General features: G+C 35.2%; 1 protein-coding gene across 7 annotated transcripts in view; it reads left to right on the top strand.

Moving 5' to 3' along the window:
- Positions 1-21,282, top strand: part of GALNT13 (polypeptide N-acetylgalactosaminyltransferase 13) — a 560,094-nt gene that overhangs the window by 506,762 nt on the left and 32,050 nt on the right. For 6 of the 7 annotated variants that reach the window (XM_008258589.5, XM_089329139.1, XM_070070866.2 and 3 more), the window contains 2 exons: positions 2,419-2,558; positions 19,448-19,546. In XM_008258589.5, the coding sequence (XP_008256811.1) occupies positions 2,419-2,558; positions 19,448-19,546 (239 nt within the window). The remainder of the gene's footprint in view (positions 1-2,418; positions 2,559-19,447; positions 19,547-21,282) is intronic. The other variant, XR_016231545.1, reaches the window with a different exon arrangement.

Below are 21,282 nucleotides of genomic sequence, written 5' to 3'. Positions count from 1 at the left end.
TGTGGCCAGGGAGTGCAGTGGAGGATGGCCCGAGTACTTGGGCCCTGCACCCCATGGGAGACCAGGATAAGTACCTGGCTCCTGCCTTCGGATCAGCATGGTGCGCCGGCCGCAGCGCGCCAGCCACGACGGCCATTGGAGGGTGAACCAACGGCAAAGAAAGACCTTTCTCTCTGTCTCTCTATCACTGTCCACTCTGCCTGTCAAAAAAAAAAAAAAAAACCCTTCTAGGAAAGAAAGTGGAAGCAGTATGCTAATCCTAAAGTAATGAAATAGGGAGGATGCTGACATTAAACAAGGCAATTAAATTCACCAACATAAAATGTATTGGTTGGGGACAATGTTGGGCTTAGTAGGTTAAGCCCCAATGTGCAATGTCAGCATCCCATATGGGCACTGATTTGAGACCCAGCTGCTCCACTTCCAATCAAGCTCCTCTGCTAATGCACCTGGGAAAGCAGCAGAAGATGTCTCAAGTGCTTGGGCCCCTGCGCCCATGTGGGAGACCCGGAAGAATCTCCTGGCTCCTGGTTTTGGCTTGGCACAGCCCCCAGCTGTTGCAGCCATTTGGGGAGTGAACCAGCAGATGGAAGATTCTCTCTTTCGCTCTCTCTTTCTCTCTCTCTCTTCCTCTTGCTCTGTAACTCTGACTTTCAAATAAGTAAAAAAAAGTCTTTTTTTAAAAAAGAAAAAATGTATTTTCTTAGAAAACTGTAAGAAGGAAATTTCAGTGTATTTACACAAAAAAAATGTTTGAGGAGATGGTACATTCACTCTGATTTGAGTATTATGCAATATGTACATGTATCAAAAATGTCACATTGTACCTCATAAATATGTACAATTATATGTGTCAGTTTAAACTAAAATGAATGTTTTTTTTTTCTTTTTATTGAAACAATAGTAAAACTGGTTGTAAAGTAAGACTTCTAAGTACATAGACTTTTTTTTTTTTTTCTGGCTGCAGTGACATCCCTTCATTTGATTTTGAGGACTGTGTACTAAATCATTTCAGTTGCCATAATAGTTAAACCAATGAGAAATTCTTTTATTTTGCTTTGTAAATACAAAACTGTTTCTTAATTTGAAAGTTGCACTCCAAATTGGAAGTTCTGGATAACATTATTTTTACTGTTTATATGTTCAAACCAAAATTTTATTGTTTTTTGTGCAAGCATTAGCTAGGAAAAATCAGTTTTGGAAGGGAATAGTTTGGCTGTTTAAGCATCATCAGAATGCTTTCTTACAACATATCGTAGCATTGGATTTTAAACAAACAAAACTTCTGAAGAAACAAGGGGGTGCAGCTAGTTGAAGATGAACTTCCAGAGCGTTGCTGCTTTTGAAAATAGTGACCCGGTAATGGCATTGAGTACACTCATGCAGGTTGTCTGAATTGTTTTTCCTTATTTTACAGAATGAATAGTTGGTTTTTATGCTTGATTGAGGTAAAACACACTAAATATATTGTTTTACAGGGCCAACACCTTGTTGCTTACTGACCTTAAGAATGACTATAATGTTGAAAACTGCTCAAAGTAATAAGTGCTATTTTTGTCTCATTTAGTCATTTCAATCAAATGTGATTTTTAATATTGATAGTGAACAAATCAGAATATATCATATACATTTTATAAGAATTAGCTTATTATTTTTATTTATCAACGGGAAGGCATTTTTATGATCTTTGGTGAAAGTATTCATTTTAGCTTCAAATATTCTGTTGTTATATGAGGGAAAATTGAGCAGTTTTAATATACACATGTGAATATTTTACTGCCAGTTTGTTTTTCTTAGTTTCTTTATGCTTATTTCTTTAATAACCCTTTCAAAAACTTGAGGTGGCTTGCAATAACACATAAAATAAAATAGACAAATCAAGAACAAAATCATATCTATAGTAAACTTAGGCAGAATAAAAATTCAAGTAGTGAAAGTTAGATCACATAGATCACTGCCTCACATTGTGAAAATTGTATTTATATAAATTTCCCATAAATTCTACAAGTGATGAATAAAGACTCTACTGGGAAAATACAAACATTAGCAAAAATATTGGAACTATTGCAATTTTTACAAAAAGAAACAGACATTATTACACAGTTCAGTTACACTTTGATTATGAGATATTGTTAATACCAATTTACATTTAGTTAATTAATACTCAGTCTAAGAAGTACAAGTACTTGATGATAAATATTTGCATTTGAAAAGTCATAACAAATGTAAGAACCATTTTTTTTAAATATCTACTCAATGTACTAATTGGATGATAGCAAGAAAACAAGTGTAGTAACAGCTGTATATGCAATCAGATTTGATGGAATTATAATTATAGAGAAAAAAATAATAAACCAAGTGAAATAGTACTCAGCAAAAATAGCAAAAACTTATTTGTGTTTCTCTGAAAAATTCCAGGTGTTGTCAAAGTGGATTATGGAGATGTGTCAGTCAGAAAAACACTAAGAGAAAATCTGAAGTGTAAGCCCTTTTCCTGGTACCTAGAAAACATCTACCCGGACTCCCAGATTCCAAGACGTTATTACTCACTTGGTGAGGTATGAATTATTTATTTTGGTGAAGTTATAAATATATTTTGCAGATGGAGCAATTTCTTAAGAGCTCAATATTTTTCATGTTATGAATAAAATGCTATAAGGGGTTTTATATAGATCTATTTTAAATGATTTCTCATATTTTACAAGGACCATAAAGATCTTAATCTTATGGGATTATAAAAGTGAGAGGAAATTCTAAGACTGAACTGACAATATATATCTTCTGTTTCTTTTTTATATGAAGCTTCCACTCTCAAAATTCATTGTGAATTCTAAAAAAAATTGTTTTATAAATATTAATATCTACTGTATGGAAACTAAAAGAACTTAAAATATCTGTATTTAGTCACTTATTAAAAATAACATAATAAGCAATTATACATTAACATAAATAACATATTTTAAAATCCTGTCCTTTGCAGCAAAATGGATGCAACATTATTCTTAGTGAAATAATCCAATCCAAAAAACACAAATGCCATATATTTTCTCTGATCTGTGGTAATTAATAGAGTACCAAAAATGTAGTAATGTATAGGTGTAAAATTCATATTTTGGGCTTTATTGATTGTTTACAACCCTGAACAGTGTTTTTTTTTTTCTTCTTATTGTTTTTTTAAACCCTTCACTTAGTGTAGGGCTAATCTTATGAGTCTAAAGTAACCTGAAAGTAGACCATTGTAAAAATTGAGAGGGATTAGGAGAGGAAGGGGGAGGAAGAGTGGGAGTGTGTGCGAGAGGGAGGATAGGGTGGGGAGTATTACTATGTTCCTATATTTGGGTATATGAAATTTGTAGACCTTAAATAATTTTTTAAATGACATATTTTGAAAATTAAATATTTTCCAAAACCAAATAGTGATGAGACTAGCATGAAATTAATTTTTATAAATTGCACCAATGTCTGGATTAATAGAAAGTAGCTACCTGCTCCAGTATTCCATTTGTTGCAGTATGACACAAGATATTGCAGTAGCCTCTCAAAAAGTCTTGTACACTAATAAGAAAATATGAGTGAAAATTGAAAATTATATTGCAATATTATTATGAAAGTGGTATTGACTTTGTAGACTTTTTTTTTTTTTTCATTTATTTTTTTGACAGGCAGAGTGGACAGTAAGAGAGAGAGAGACAGAGAGAAAGGTCTTCCTTTGCCATTGGTTCACCCTCCAATGGCCGCCGCGGCCAGCGTGCTGCGGCCAGCACACCGCGCTGATCCGAAGCCAGGAGCCAGGTGCTTATCCTGGTCTGCCATGCAGGTGCAAGGGCTTGGGCCATCCTCCACTGCACTCCTGGGCCATAGCAGAGAGCTGGCCTGGAAGAGGGGCAACCGGGACTAGAACCCGGTGTGCAGGCGCCGCAGGCAGAGGATTAGCCTATTGAGCCGTGGTGCCGGCCTGTAGACTTTCTTAAAACATTTAAATCTATCATTCTGTTCCAAAATAGTGGCTCTATTTAGAAATACAGAACTCTCTCCACCATAGATATGTATGTGTATGTATATATAAATATATATATGGCAATTTCCCACTTAAAGATTAAATTTCTGAATCAAAACTAACTTATTATTGGTTGCATTAAAAGCATTTGAATACTAATTATATATTCCATTTGAGTAATAATTATTAAAAGCATGTTCTTAGGTTTAAATAGTTATTTTTGTATGTTGTAATAGTTGAATGTCAGAAAATTCATGTCATTTAATCGTTTTTATATGTTCTGCTATACTGCTCTGTAATTCTATAAACATATCTTAGTTATAATTAACTGAAAAATGAAAAAATAGTGGAACTGAATCAAGTCCTTGATTCATTGTTCTTTACAACTGACTTATGGACCATATCAATGTTATATTCTAGAAAACTCCACGTTCTTTAGTTATATCAATATCTCTGTACAAATTCTTTATTTACATATACTGAACCCTAGTATGAATATGTTTAAGAGATTTATGTTTAATAAGGCCAAATTGACCACCTTCCAGGTGTGTGACTTCACTCACTCAACAGTTCCATGCTCAGCACTTGGTTTTGGTCTTTTAATTTTTTGGAGTTTGGAGGCAGGAAGAGAACATTGTTGTTGCTGTTTTCAAATATATAATACCCCCATGTTAGAACTGAATCACAGGTAATTGCATTCAATATACGAGAAAATATATGAGAGTACTTTCTTAACGAATATTCTTTGTGTACATTAGTTATTCTGATCCACTGAAAAGTTCTGATAAAATGTCTAATACTGTGGTCTATTTATTAAAAAGTTTTTTTGAACATTCATGAACTTGACCATATACTTAAAAGGAAGGAGCAATGATTCTTGCTACAAATGTTTTATCACTGTTGTCAATGGACCCAAATGATGAGTAAATATTGATCTGTTTTTTAAAGGAGGGATGTCCAGGGGCTATAACAAGACAGAGACAAGCAAATAGGACTTTTTGAAAATCCTCAAAGGTCAGCAGGATAATTCCTGAGAAATAAGTCTCAGGAACCTCTAACAGAGCTATATGTTTGCTTCCAAGTTTAAAATCCAATTTTATGCTTTCCTGCACTACATCAGGGACCTAATTGACTTCCGAAACAGTAAAAATAAAATTTAGTGTGGGAAAATTTCTTTCTGCAATCTACTGAATTCAAATTAGCTATCCTCTATAATGCTTCAGGTGGCCACATTTTAAATTATGGAATACATTATGAAAAGCTTTTAAAGAAAGAAGTTACACTGTGGTTTGTTTTGTTTGTTTATTATTTTGTTTTGTTCTGTTTTAGTGGGGAGGAGAATGGTGGTGGAGTGGGGTTGGTGGTAAGGGAAGCATGCGTTTTACATATATCTATGAGGAAAGCACAGTGTATTAGAAAAGCTCCAGGGTCTGGAATTGGGCGTTAGTGGGTTCAATTTCTGGCTTCCCAGCTTCCAACTTGAGTCACACTAGGTGTCCTCTCTGGAGTCTCTGCCAGTAGAATGAAGATAATAATCAGAGGTACAGGGTGTTTGAATCATACAATATCCAGCGTCAATGCCTGGCAAGAAGTAGTAGCAAAACCAGTAGTTATTGTTGCTGCAATTATTATAGCTATTTTCCTGATGGTTTACTACACCAAATATTGTTCTAGGTGCTTTATATGAATTATATTATTTAAAAATCACAACAACTGCATGACATGGGGTTTGTCATTATCCCCAAGCTAGTAAAGAAACCGTTAATATATGAGGTTTGTGATTGGCCTATGGGTCACACAGTTAACTACTGAAGTTTACATCTTTAAATTTATTTTTAAATTATTATTTTAATTGTACATTTTATGGGGTACTGTGTGATATTATTTAGCATTTCCAACTCCTTAAACCTTATTTGGAAAACCTTAGAGTTAACAATAATTGCACATATTTATGGAGATACAGCATATTTCAATGAATATATGTAATGTGCACCAATCAAATAAGGGTCATTAACATTTCCCTCTATTGGTCTTGCTTTGTATTTGGAGCCTTACAATTCCTCCCTCTCTGTATTCATAAATCATATAATAGGTTATTATGGATTGTAGTTACACCACTGTGCTGCAGAACATTAAAACTTACTGCTTCTATCTAATTGTGTTCTGATACTCATTGTAACAGGAAAGAGAGAAATAGCCTATTTTGTTATTTTTTATTCATTCAGAATACTTTTATTAAATAAGAGTTTAGGCTAGAACATTTGCCATATGCTAAGGATACAAAGCCAAGTTAAAAAAAATGAAACCTTTATTCTTAAGTCATTCTACTAAAATGAGGGGGAGGGATAGCTAGAGACAATAAAACAGATACAGCAATTCAGTAAAAGTAAGTTTTATGAGCTTTGTGGCATGCTAGAAACTGCTGTTTTGAAAACCAAGTAAAGTTTAAAATCTGTGAAATATATTAAGTTTGGAGTTTCGTGGAATATTAATATACTGTAGTTTTCCACTTTAAAATCAGTCTTAAAGAAATGCGACCCAGCATCAGTTTCCATGGAAACAGAAGGACAAATTCACCAAGCACTAGTTCTCAATTCAATTTTGCATAGCCATGTATACATAATTTAAGATGAATATTTTGATGATAAATTAGGGCTAAACGGTTAATTGACAATAATTATTTAAAGCTTTTTTTCCTTCTTGCTGCCTATCATTAAATTAGTGGCAGAATGTGAAAAGCCATCTTTTCTTAAACAGTACATAGAAATGCTTTCCATAAATAGTTAAAGTATGAGTACTATTAAGCATTCAAGCTACTTATCATCAAAATAACGAAATTATTTCTTTGTTGTATATTTATGTGTACTTCGTACTTAGTTTCAAATGAAATTATTAAGATTTAACAATTTATATATTTTTACACTTAACTGGTTTTCAAAATCTGTAAATTAATATCATTGTGTATTGGTGAATATAAACATATTTCTGTTAGTTTCTCATTGTGACTTTCCTTGCTATGTTGGCAAATATGTAATCTGTTTATTTATAATAGTATATTGTCACAAAAATAGTTTTCAGTAAAGTTAGTGATATCAAATAGTTGTATATTAATTTCTTATGTTTCGTGTTGCTCACAACATTGAAATATTACTTTATCCAGCACATGAATTAATGCAATTTCCAATGGGAAGTTAAAAGCTGTGCAATTGCTTTGAACTAAAACCTGTAAGTAACTTAATGAAGCATGTGCCTTTTAGACTCAATAAGCAAATCATAATGGAATAAGGAAGTTGAGCTCTTTACAGCATTAAATTCCCTCTTAACTAGCCCTTTAGCTTATGTAGATTTAACATGCCAGATTCTGATCTTGTAAAGATAAACAGTAATTCAAGTATAACACTGAAAAATAAAGCCATTTTAAAATAAAGTATTTTAGCCCAAATTTTTGGGCTGTGAGAGGCTGGCAATCTATGAGGTAAAATAGATACATATAAAAATCTTTCTTATAAAAATTTATTTATTCAGTTGAAAGGCAAAGATATATAGTGAGCTATGTAGAATACAAGAATATCAGAGGGCAAAAGCAAAGAGATTTCTGGACTTAACTCTTGGGGCTTAAAATTTGCATTTGCAAGTTGCTTTGAAGATGTTTTGACATTATTCTGAGCATTTGAACTCTGTGCTTGACCTCAGCACTTCTTTTTCCTCTTGGATCTTTTAACCATAGCAACTAGTCAAGGCCCTTGCACATATTGGTATTCCTTAAATATTGCTGAAGGGAAATTTTAGATAACTAAATATAGACATCTGCGAAGCTATTATCCTGCAGGGATTAAGGGTAAAATCAGTTACTGCCAGACGCAGATGCTAAAACGCTTAAAGGTTTACCCTCCCTATTGGTAATCGGGAGATTTATTTATAGATGCACAGTATTCTCGACCCTTTAATAGGATAACCAGTCGAAAGCCTCATTTTAGGTGGCTTACACAAAGGAGAACATGCCCATTGCCCCTGATTTTATTTCTAAAACTCTTGGGGACCAAGTATCTAATTCTCATCTCAGGATAACTGAACATGCACACCTGTAAGCAGAATATGTCACTCTTCTTCAAATGTTAACCTTAAAGGATCAGGGGAGAGGGGAACTTGCATTGTGGCGTTGAAGGCTAAACCTTTGCCTGTGGTGCCAGCATTTCATATGGGTGCAGGTTCGAGTCCCAGGTGCTCTACTTCCAATCCAGCTCCCAGCTAATGCACTTGGGAAAGTAATGGAAGGTGATCCAAGTGCTTGGGCCCCTGTGCCCACATGGGAGACCTGGTAGAAAGCTCCTGGTTCTTGGCTTCACATCAGCACAGCACCAACCATTGTGGTCATTTGGGACATGAACCAGCAGATGAAATATTTCTCTCTCTCTCTCTCTCTCTCTCTCTCTCTTTCTCTCCTCCCCCCATTTCTTAGTCTTTCAACTAAATAAATAAATCTTTTAAAAAAGAATGTTGAGCTGGGTAACTTACCTATAAACAGAATTAGCCATTTTATTATCTGTAAGTATGCATTTTATTGCATATTGCTGATAATTAGACTAGGACTCATTCTACTTTCATTACTCAAATATATACAAATATTTGGAACAAACAATTGCAGCAAATCATGCACCAGTCTGGAATTTCCTGAATTAGTTCTGAATTTTGTTGTTGCTGTTATTATCCTCCAAAACAAATGAATAGTTTATTTTGATGTTCTTTATTTCTTAATATAAGGCAGAGTCAAGGTATCACATAACAAGAATTTTAAACCCTCACAATCATTAATTAAGAGTATTCTAGACTATGTTTGTATAAATCATGCCAGCTTGGATTTCTTAACTACATAGAATTTTGCCCTCATCCTTCTGGTTAATTCATAATTTGAGAAACAGGTAATGCACTTAAACAGATATCCTCCAGTGGAATTATATTAAGACAATAGAAACATTAAATTCTATAATTTTCTGAAAATATACTTGTTTCCTTCTTTATAAAATAAAGATACACTGAATGAGGCTGACATATATTCAGTAATGATGATAAGTAACAATGTGCTGTTAGAAGATAAACATGTTAGTATAATTAAAGCAAAAATAATTCTAGTTTCAGTTTAGACAGTCTTATTTTTAGAATAAATTTTGCATGCTAGTTATTTTCCATTTACTTTTTAAAAGCATAATTTTGAAGAACAACAACTATTGTATATATTTTTGGAATGCAGCTTGACATTTAAATTCATGTATGCAAAGTGTACTTATTAAATTAAGACAATAGACACTTTCCCCTCCTTACAGGAACCTTGGTGTTCCTGTTTTCTTTTATGTTTTTATGTTTCCTGTTTTGAAAATATATATATATATATATATATATATATATATATATACTTTTTAACTCTGATTTTGTACTTGTTGTCCAAACCCCTCTATCCTTCCTCTACCACTTCCAGCAGTTTCTTTTAACTTCCTCATGAGAAAGAACATGAATTATTTCTGTTTTCATGTCTGGCTTATTTCACTTAACAAAATGGCCTCCAGCTTCATTGATTTTGCTGCAAAGACAGAATTTCTTCCCATTAATGGCTGAATAGTGTTTAAGATAGAATACTATATGTATGTGTGTATATCCCACCTTTTCTCTGTCTGTTATTCTGTTGATGGACACCTTGGCTAATTCTGTATTCCTTACACTCTTTGCTCTACCATACTTGTATATCAGGATATCTGATTATATTATTGTCACTCCCCCTCTTCGTGGAGGAACGACACTAAACCCTGCCTAGGTTTGCTATCCGAGTCATGGCACCATTATGTCGCTCCCCCTCTTCGTGGAGGAACGACACAGGACTCTGCGCTGTTCTTTTGTCTGCTCTGCCCTCCCCGGGTTTGCTGCTGGTTCTTCCCAGGTTGGCTACCGACCCTTCCACCTCCGTGGAAGGGCGGTTCCCCCTGCCACTTTCCCCACTTCCGCGGGGGAGCGGCACACCGCCGGCCGGCTCTCTTGGGGCCTGCACAGGTGTTCCTTCAGATAGATGTTCCCGGTGCATGTTGTCTCTCTCCTCCTTTATAGTCCTCTTCCACCAATCCCAACTCTGCTACCCACACGCCGAGTACGCTGCTTTCCTCCAATCAGGAGCAGGTCCTACAGTTTATTGGTTGAACTGGAGGCAGCTGTGTAGAAGCTGTTTCCTCCTCTCCCAGCGCCGTATTGTGGGAGAGCAGATGCATAGAATAAGTCTTAATTCCAGTAACTTAGTCTAGTCCAAGTTGCTCCCAGTTGCTCCCCACATATTATGAAATTATTTGCATGACCTCAATTCAATAGGCTGTCCCTCAGCATGAAAAGCGTTTTGCTTTGAGTCTTCTTGACCTGGTTCCCAATATTGGATGCTAGAATGCTTTCATAAATGTGCCATGTGTCGTCCCCATTGTCAATGTTTCCTCACACTATGTCTGTTCAACTAAAATTCAATCCCCACTTATTCCATCCATCCCTCCTTTATAAAAAAATCTGCCTCCATATCTGGAAGTCAGGATTGACAATTCCTGGAATCACTGAGATAAATTTGCATTCAGTATTTGGCCAAACTACTTACCTCACTATATGTTAATGCTTTCATTTATAAAATGAAAGTGATAGGTAGACACATATGATAAAAAAAAATAATAACTCGTAGTCGTTTTTCATTTTGACAAGTTTCCAAATCACAGACTCCTATCTGTTGCTGTTTTCCCAGAATCTATGTCCAGCCAGTTGTATCTGACTTTATTTGATTTCCTATATCATATCCTCTTAATATCTGCTAAATCCTGTGAGACAAGTAATATTACATATACAGAAACTATGAAACCATATTAAATGTGGGATAGTTATAATATTCAAATATAGGAAAGGCTTATTTTCATGCAGTCTCTGAAGGAAATCTATTCTATAATTCTGAAAAAAATCTTAAAGCAATATTATTTTTATATTTGAATATCTTTTAATTCCCCCATCAAAGCAGAAAGAACAAGTACAATAGTAAAGCCAAGAACTGCCAGATAATTTTGACAATAAAATTAGTTTCAAGGTATTCTCACAAACTATAAAATATGACTTGACAATTTCATAATGCCCATGATACTGAATTTTGCAGGAGGAAACAGAGATGCAATGAGGTTTTTGATAGAAATAAGTCCAAGGTATTACCAAAATTTTCAATAGATACATATGAGAAATATTTTGTGGCTAATTTGATAAGAGTAGCTTAAACTGAGAGATTTTTTTGTAGGTAACTAAAAATCCTCCACTCTGATATCTGTAGAACCTGAACACTTGCAACTTATGAATTCTTTAAACATAGCAGCAGAAGCTTCTTCTTAGCAGAACTTCACAGAATAAAGCCCAAATTGCGGGGGAAGGGACAATGGCAAATGAAATGAGAAGTACAGATAAAAAGGAGAAAGGTACATAGAGCCAGAAGATCTCAAAAGATAAAAGGGTATTTTTATAGTACTTCAAAAAGGTACAGGAAACTGAATTCTAGACTTGTGAAGTTAGAAATGGTTTCCTGATCAAATCCTTCTTCTTCAAAGTTTAAGAAAATCACTTTCATGGCAAAAAAGGAAAAGAAGAAAAAAAAATACAAAAAAAGATGGATGCTATAAGACCATACATTATACAGAGTAGACAATGTCTGTAAACAGTGCAAAAACATCAATACTTCCTACTCATATGACAGAGGAAAGTTGACACCAACATTTCAAAAGAGGCTATAATGAATGCTTTAAATGACAGGATACAAAAAATAGCAACAAATATCAGATTTAGAAAAACTCATAAATGAGGTCCTAGAATAAAGAATTAGAAAATCAATAACAAATCATTTAGAATGAAAGCTAAACTTGGAAGAACACATAATACATAATGCCAAAAGAAAATGCCCAAGTGTTTTAGAGGAGAAAATGAAAAACAGGAAATTTTATAAACAAAAAGAAATTATTCAATCAAAAGTGATATATGTCAAAGAGGTCCAAACTAATGGGATTTCTTAAAAAGAATGCTCAAAGCAATGAGACAAAATGAACATCCTATAACTGATTCAAGGAAAGTTTTCTGAAAGTAAAATTGAAAGTCTGTGTAGACAATGAGCATGTACTTTTGGAAGCATGATCCTTAGTGAACAAAATCAGGATTTCTTGTGGCGAATCTGTTTGATTTTAAAGCAAAGAAAATCAACTTGGCACCCAGGTAAGTAGATATTTTTTACTAACATAGGGAAAAAAAGAAGTTACCACCAGAATTTTCAAGTGCAACCTCTTATGCTAGAAAAAAATAGAATAACATTTTAAAGACACTCAGGGAAACATATTGTGAGCCAAGGACTTCAGATCTACCCAAATGATTTTCAAGTATAAAGGCCTCAGAAGTAGTTATCAACACATACGAACTCAGAATATTGTTCCCAGTAAATGGAAACATCATTTGCCCATTTCCTCAGGTCTAAACTTTGCCATGCTATTTGATTGATGTCCTTTTTTCAAGGCTTAGATCTAATCCAATTGTAAGTTCCATGATTACACATTAAAAACTTATCCCAAATCTGACCACTCCAGCCACATTTTTATCCTTGCATTACAAGCAACATCCTCTCTTACCTGTTTTCCAGCTGCCAGACTTGGTATCCTCTTAATTGGTTTTCTACACAACAGACAGAATATCCTCTTATTATACTCTATACTTACATTCAAAGCTTGTCATTCCTTATATTATGTAGTCTTGGATACTTTAATATATTCTTTGTTTGAGCACACTGGCCACTAGGTAGCCTATTATTTCTCATAATTCCCCAGAAGTAGATGGCTTCTATTTGCTCTTTCCCTCTCTAGATGCTCTCCTATAGATGGAACTATTACTGTCCTCTCCATGAATTAAGGTGTCTTTTCACAAAGCCTTTCCTGATGGCTTTGCTAAAATAATGTCTCTCTATCACTTCCTCTAACCTTATTGTGCTTCATATTTCTTCACAAAGCTTCTTGATTTTCTGAAGTCTTACAAACTTATCTGTTTATTGTACTTTTCCCTTCCAAAATGTAAACTCCATTATGGAAGTGACTATGTCTATTTTTTCATTTCAATATCCTCTGCACCTCAAATAGTTCTTGACATAAGAAATATTTTCTCTCAATAATGTTTTTGGAATGAAGGAATGAATTTATAAAAATGTCACATACCAAAAAATAAAGTATATCTATTATATACAATAGATTCATAATGTGTTATTACTGAGGGCAAAATACTTTGAAGGCATTCTTTAATTCTATTCTTAATTTGTCATAAAGCAGAATGACCTGCATCTATAATTTGTCCCCTTAAAATGTCACTGTCAAGGTATGTTCTGGGATGAGTGTGCCTTCAATTTTCTATTGCTCAGAGGAAAAACTTGACAAATGGCTCAGCCTGAAACCCCTGTAATTATTAACTAACTACATGTACCATGCACCTAGGAGAGATTTTTAAAATCAGATTGCATGGCTTACATCTAAATGTGAAATAAAGATGGTACTGAGATCATCCACCCACTGGCTCAACAGACACGAAATTTTAGCACCTATGTATGTATCAGTCTACCTGCACAAGAGCTTTGGAAGCTAGGTGAGAAACCACAGTATCAGGTTTCAGTATAGTAATAATAGAAGGCACATTGAAGATGGCTAGAAGAGAAGAGTTGCCCTTGTCACTTATCCTTAAACTCCAAGCAAGATAGCATGGAGACATTTGTTTCCCACTTGACAGAGACAGAGGGAATTAAGTCCAAGTCTTAGTACCATTTCCCATACCAGGCTCGCCACAGTGAAACCCAGTGCAGGGAGGAGCATCGCAGCACTTTCCTCCAGGCAAGTACCCATGGACTGAGCCTGTGAACCATGTTAATTAGGCATCCAAGTGATTGCCCCCTCCACCCTTTGCACAACCTCTGGCAACAGAGTGTGGAGGATGGGGCATAAAATAAGCACAGGATGAGATATTGCAGAGCAGAGAAAAGCACAATATAAATAAATGGCTTTATACAGAAGGGAACTAGGCATAAAGCATCTGCAGTTCCATCTCTGAGATCAACTCTGAACCAGGAGGGACTTCGCTTGGTAGAGAAAGTGCTCGTAGTATGTCCCCAAATGTCCCCAGGTGTATCATAGACACCTGAGGCACTTATCACTGGAGAACTGTGGCTTTCACAGTTAAGCTCAGATTGGGAAGTTGCCAGCTTACCACACTATTGCCTTGCTCTGAAGAAAAAGTCAACCCATATTGTACCTCCTCAACTTAGACTCTTGCTGCAATGGAGCCTTTTGTGACACCACCCATCTGGAGTTCTGTGAAGAGGCTGATCCCAGCAGTTCAGAGCAGCTTCATAGACTCAATCCTGTGACCCAGGCAGGAGGTCATACCCTCCCTCCCTCAGTCCTAGAAAGAACCTGAGCAGCCCACCATAGATGGCTAGTCCTGTAAAGGACTTAGGAAAACAGTTAGGCAGCATTATACAACCTCCTGCTACCCTTGAAGTAGTCAGATGTCCCCACCCAAGCACCCTTGGCCCCAGAAAATAACCAAACATACCTTAGCAGCTTAGCCCCCAGAGATCCAGGAAAGCTGGCAAACAGCTCCACACCTGCTTTCAACCCACAAAAGTAGCTGAACAGCATTCCTGAGAGCTTTGGCCCATCAGGCTCCCAAGAAGAAACTGAGTAGCCTCACCCATACTTCTGCAACTCTCTCAATTGAGTAACCTGTTCTCAGACCCTCAGCACACTTCCACACAGCCATTCCTGTCCCTGTAAGGACCTGGGAAGACCTCCCTGAGCAAATTGGCCTCCATAGCCTCATGAAGTGCCTGTATAGCACATGGATGCTGACAGCTCCCTCTTCTGAGAACAGCAGTGTTGCCTTGCACCAATGCTTCCTTTATAAATTGGATCGTACCAACCTGCAACCGGGCATGCTGTGCCACATCTATCAAGACCGAGAAAAATAGCTTCATACTCATCCAATGCACAGACACTGACAGGAGCCTCATACCTACAGCCTTGTGCACCACACCCAAAGTACTACCAAGGGAATTGTATCCCAACTGGCAGTCAGTGTGGCCCCACAATGTGTGCAGCTCTGAGACACCTGCAGACATCATCAATGTTAATTACAACTGATGAAACTCTACATGCATACTACACTAAAGTGCCCACCAGGAACCAAAAGTGCTTCAGTATATCTAACCAAAACATCACCAGAAGCCTTTTTACTATAATCATCCCATAAACTTTATATAACAGTTGACCCACCAGATACATAACAAAAGAACTGACAAGAATGGGGAGAAGATATTAAGACATCATCAAAGAAGCAGAATAACTTTTGAGCTACAGACTACCAAGAAATGGAAATTGAGGAATTGCTGACAAAGAACTCTAAATAGTGATTTTATAGAAACATTGGGATACAAGAGAATACAGAAAGATAATTCAATATAATTAGGAAGACAATTCATTGTATAAATGAGAAATTCAACAAAGAGACAGAGATCATAAAAATGAACCAATCAGAAATGTTGACAATAGCTCCATATATGAAAATAAAAATACAGTTGGAGGCCTGAAAAATAGAATTTAGCGAACAGCAGAATGAATTTCTGAGATTGAAAATGGTTCTTTTGAAATAACTCAGCCAAAAAAAAGGAAAAGGAAAAAATGTGAAACAATGAAGGAAGACTTTGAGATTTGTGGGACACCATTAAAGGAGAAAAAATTAACATTACATGTATTCAATAATAATATGAGAAGTGAAAAAGTCATTGAAAAACATGTTCATGAAATTATTTCTGAAAATTTTCCAAATATTATGAAATATAAAGACATTCATATCCAGACAGCCCAAAAGACCCCTAATAGACTCAACCAAAAAATCTCTTGAAGAAATATTAAAATGAAATGGAAATTACAAGACAAAGAGATAATTCTTAAATCATCAGAAATGTCAAATCAAATATAAATGGATGCCCAAAAGATTAACAGCAGAATTCTTGGCTGAAACTTTAGAGTCAAGAAAAGAATGGGATGAAATATTCAAAATCCTGAAAGAAAAAACTTGCCAGCCAAGAATACTATACCCAGGTAAGCTAAATATTAGAAATGAAGGATATCTAAAGACTTTCTATTGTAAACAAAAACTGAAGGAATTCATCATCACTAGACTGACCCTAAAGGAAATACTTAAGCAAGTCCTACATTAATAGGAGAAGGATGATGAACATCATCATGAAACAAGTCAAAGTATCACTTTTTTTTTTTTTTTTTGACAGGCATAGTGGACAGTGAGAGAGAAAGGTCTTCCTTTGCCGTTGGTTCACCCTCCAATGGCCGCCGCGGCTGGTGCGCTGCGGCCGGTGCACTGTGCTGATCCAATGGCAGGAGCCAGGTACTTCTCCTGGTCTCCCATGGGGTACAGGGCCCAAGGACTTGGGCCATCCTCCACTGCACTCCCTGGCCACAGCAGAGAGCTGGCCTGGAAGAGGGGCAACCGGGACAGAATCTGGCGTCCCGACCGGGACTAGAACCTGGTGTGCCGGTGCCATAAGCCGGAGGATTAGCCTAGTGAGCCGCGCCGCCGGCCATCAAAGTATCACTTTCAATAGCAAAGCAGAAATAAGAAAAAAAAGAAAAAAATAATTTAATTTCTTCAGTACAGGTGGGCCTATTCAAATTTTTTTTCCATCTCCATTTTCTCATTTTTTTTGCTTTTAAGAAATATGTGCATAAATATAAATTTCAAAGTCCTTATAATTGTTTAATAACCTTTAAAAATTAAAAGTAGAGCTACCACATGATCTAGCAATCATACTACTGGGTACATATTGGTATATATCCACAGAAAATGAAAGTAGTCTTTCAAAGAGACATCTGTACTCTGATGTTTAAGCCATATGTAGTGTCCATCATCAGATAAAAGAATAAAAATATATGTACTATTCACTCATAATGTTGAAATCCTATCATTTTCAGTAACATGGAAGAAACTAGGGACATTATGTTAGGTGAAATGAGCTAAACACAGAAAAATAAATACATAATGTAACTGATATGTGGAATCTAAAAAGTCAACATCATAGAAGATAAGAGTAGAACAGAGGTTCCCAGGGTTGGCATTATAGCATAAACCATAATGCAAGCGTCCGATATGAGCACCAGTTTGAGTCCTAGCTGCTCCACTTCTGATCCAGCTTCCTGCTAATGTGCCTAGGAAATCAGTGGACAATGCTCCAAGTACTTGGGTCCCTGCCACCCATGTAGGCATCCCAGATGGAGTCCCAGGCTCCTGGATTTGGCTTTACCCAACCCGAGCCATTGAAACTATTTGGGAAATGCACCAGAAGATGAAAAATTCTGTGTGTGTGTGTGTGTGTGTGTGTATCTAACTCTGCCTTTCAAATATATAAATATATCTTTTTTAAAAAAATAACAGTTACCACTTGGTGGGGAACAGAGTGAAGGACATGGAGAGAGGTGAGTCAATGGATACAAAGTTACAGTTAGATAGGACCAGCAAATTTTGGTGTTCTAATGCACAGTAGGTTAACTGTTGCACAGTATGATAAAAAAAAAAGTATTATATATTTCAAAACAACTAGAATATTTTAAAGTAATTAATTAAGTCGATAAGCAGAGAAATATACAGAGACAGAACTGCTATCCACTGTTTCATTCTCCAAATGCCTCCAGCAGCCAACGACAGAATTGGCTGAAATCAGGAGTCAGGATTTCAGTCTAGGTCTAGATCTGCCACATGAGTGACAGGAACCCAGTCACTGGGCTATCAGTGCTTTCTCCCAGTATCTGCACTAGCAGCTGAGCCAGAGTTGAGACCCAGACACTCCAGTATAGGACATGAACAACTTCACCAGCGTATTAATTGCTGAGTTAAATGTTTGCCCCAAGGGAGGATTTTTAATGTTCTCGCCACAAAGAAATATAAATGTTTGAAGTAATATGTAGGCTAATGAATATTGATCATCACACAACACATACAAGTATTGAAATATCACACTGTACCCCACAAATATATATAATTATGTGTCAACATAAACTAAAAGCTCAGAGAGTTTCATGTTGATGGAAAATGTAAATTAATCATATTTTGAGATATTTAATCTTCTGATTATTATATCACATTACTTTATACATTTTTAGGATTCTAAATCATTGATAGAAGCATTATTTTCAAAAAGTCTTCCTTTTATAAAAGTTAACAAGGTGAATCTGATGTAAATCATTTAAAATTAGTTAACATATATAAGTCGATGAGATTGTGTACCATGCATAGAGCTATTCACTACATCAAGGTATTATCCTAATGCACCCTCTATAAATATATATTTATATAATAAGTTACTAATGTTAGTCATTTGCCTAGGTCAAGATACGTATACCTAAAGCATAGATAACTTGATGTATCCAAGTAATTTTGCTGAGTGAATAGTAAACTGTGAATGTCCTAATGTGGACCAGAGACATGAACTTTTTAGGAGCTAAATGGACAAGTATAAATAGATAGAGTTCAGACTAAGGGGAAAATCTGAGTCATGCCATGTATTAGATGAGTTCTTTTACTTTTTTTCTACTCATTTTTTTGTTCAAGTTAGTAATTTGGGCATTTTTAAACTCATTGAATGACTTTTATAATTATGCTTGGCTCAGATATGTATTAATTTTATGTTAATGATGGGACTAATGCAATGTTTGAGTGTAAACCAAGAACTTTATGTCTGTAGTTGGCAATTTAAACTTTTTTTGAGGAATTTATAATGTGAAATCACCATTTAGCCTTGTAATAGCTTTTCTTAGAGTCAAGTACTTTCCATTAAGGTTGACATTTGTATATGAAAGAAGATGTATGAATGTGTTTTAGTCAAAGAAATAAACAATGTAATTAGTCTCTATTAATACACAGAATGAAAACACCTATTAATGAAGCAATTTTAAAAAACATAAATTTGAATGCTTAATGAATTTATTTTTATTAAGTCGCTTATATTACCATAGAAGTTAAAGAATGGGCTGTGGAATTTGAGAACTGTCCCAGTTTTTAGATGATTTTTGTAAAGAATTTCTAATTCATAATATGAAGATGCTTTCTGCTTCTCTGACACTATGCTACAAACAAGAAATGCCTGTTGATGAGTAGCTAATGGCAATGCCAGCACTGTTCAGTTTGCTGTAGTAGGAGTTAGAATCTTATGTAAGTCCAAGAATGGATATAGAAAAAGAAAAAAATATATAACCACAGGTTTTTCTTTGAGAAATGTTCTAACAAACCTGCATAATTCCATAGTATCATAAAGATTTTTGTGACTTAAATAATTATATAACTTGTGTTTTATCCTTTTTTATGTATATTTAGATAAGAAATGTTGAAACCAATCAATGTCTAGACAACATGGGCCGCAAAGAAAATGAAAAAGTGGGCATATTCAACTGTCATGGTATGGGAGGAAATCAGGTAAACTCTTTTATCAGTTTCATATATTGGGGAAAAATATTTTTGTTCAAACTATCACAATAAGCACAAGCTAATACCAATAAAACATTAGTTTAGAAAAATGGGAATTCAAATAAAAAATCAACTTGGCTTTTCACAAATTTTTAAAAGTTTTATAAGGTGAGAAAAGTCCATGTATTTCATATAATCAGCTTTAGGATCCTAGTGATACTTCCCACCCTACCCTCTCTCCCACACACTTTCCTGCCCTCCTTCCTCCTTCCATTTTTATTCTTTTAATTTTTATGATGACAAACTTTCAGTTTATTTTATAGTCAAAAGATTAGCACTCCCCTAAGTAAAAAAATTCAACCATTTTTAATAAGAAAAAAAAAATGTTCCTCAACAGTAGAGGCAAGAGTTGTAAACAATAATCAAATCTCAAATGTACTGTAAATTTAATAAAAACATCACTGGCCTTACAGTTAATGAAGATAGACAAATTTTAGACTCATTTTACATATAGAGTGATGACTACATTTTCTTCTGCTATGAAATGAATAGTATTTAAAAAATCTATGAAGAATTGTGATGTTTTTCCAGTGGTGTTTAAGTGTATTTTATATTATATTTTATATTATGTATATCATGATTTCTATGAGTTTTTGAAATTCAGTAAAAAATTAAAGTACATTGATGACTGACTAAATATCTAGGACAACTTTTTTATGTGTGTAAATGCAGTTAATTATTAGAGACTTACCAGTGCATCGCAAGAAATCTTGTTCTGTATTTAAGAATTGGAATGTGGTTGTGCAAGATAAGCCAGGTGAAAGCTCCGTGGTTTTGAGACTTTGGACTTGAATAATCCTGATGCCATGGACACTTTGAGTGGTAGGATTTGAACCTGTTGCAAACCATAACAATACAACAGTTTAAGATAGATGATCATCTGTAGACAGGTTGTCTAAGAAACTGGAAATAACCACAGCAGTGAATTTGTTGTTTAGTGACAGAATTTCTGGGCTGTAGTGAACTGAGATTGCAAAAGTAATTCTGTCCAGTACATGATCAGTTGTGTGTGATATGGTGGAATGTTTCAAGAGTCCAAACAGAAATACATATATCATTTCCAGAATTTACGGTGAGAATAAAATGAACACTATTGACTTTTTCACCGTATTTCAGACAGAGGATTAAATTTCTCCCCTAAAAATTAAAATCTGAATTAGTGTTCTAAAGTTTCAGGGCAAGCAAGAAAATATTTAAACAAGTTTATAAATTACAGCATGGAAAAGATGTACGTGGAAAAACATGGTAGAAGCAGTAACACAGGCAGAATCACAAGGAAGCCTTAACTTTTATCATCAACCGGTCAGAAGTGGGCAACTGAGACTCATACGTCATGTCCACATTCAAGGCATGTCCACATTCAAGTGGGATAGGAAGGACTGGAAAAACCATGTTTGTTATTTTAGTGGGAAAAACAAAAGGCTTTTGAGAGACTTGTTACATCTCTCTGCCCAGAAAATGCCCAGGGGAAAAAAAAAAAACAAAAAAAAACAAAAAAAAACCAAAAAACAAAACCTGAATACTTAGCCTCCCACTCTCCACGGTTGCTCTTCCCAGTTCATCTGCAGTAGATATGGGGTAGAGGTTTAGAGGTGTCCGTCATAGCCTCTTTCAAGATTATGAGAGGAAACCAACTAATCTGTACCATGATAACATACAGAATTCAATAAAGAAACATAATTGAT

This window comes from Oryctolagus cuniculus, chromosome 3 (genome assembly GCF_051225735.1).
Source record: "Oryctolagus cuniculus isolate XC-2025 breed Fujian yellow rabbit chromosome 3, ASM5122573v1, whole genome shotgun sequence".
NCBI lineage: Eukaryota > Metazoa > Chordata > Mammalia > Lagomorpha > Leporidae > Oryctolagus > Oryctolagus cuniculus.
Note: the sequence above shows the minus strand (reverse complement) of the source record. Positions and strands in the feature narration are given on the sequence as shown.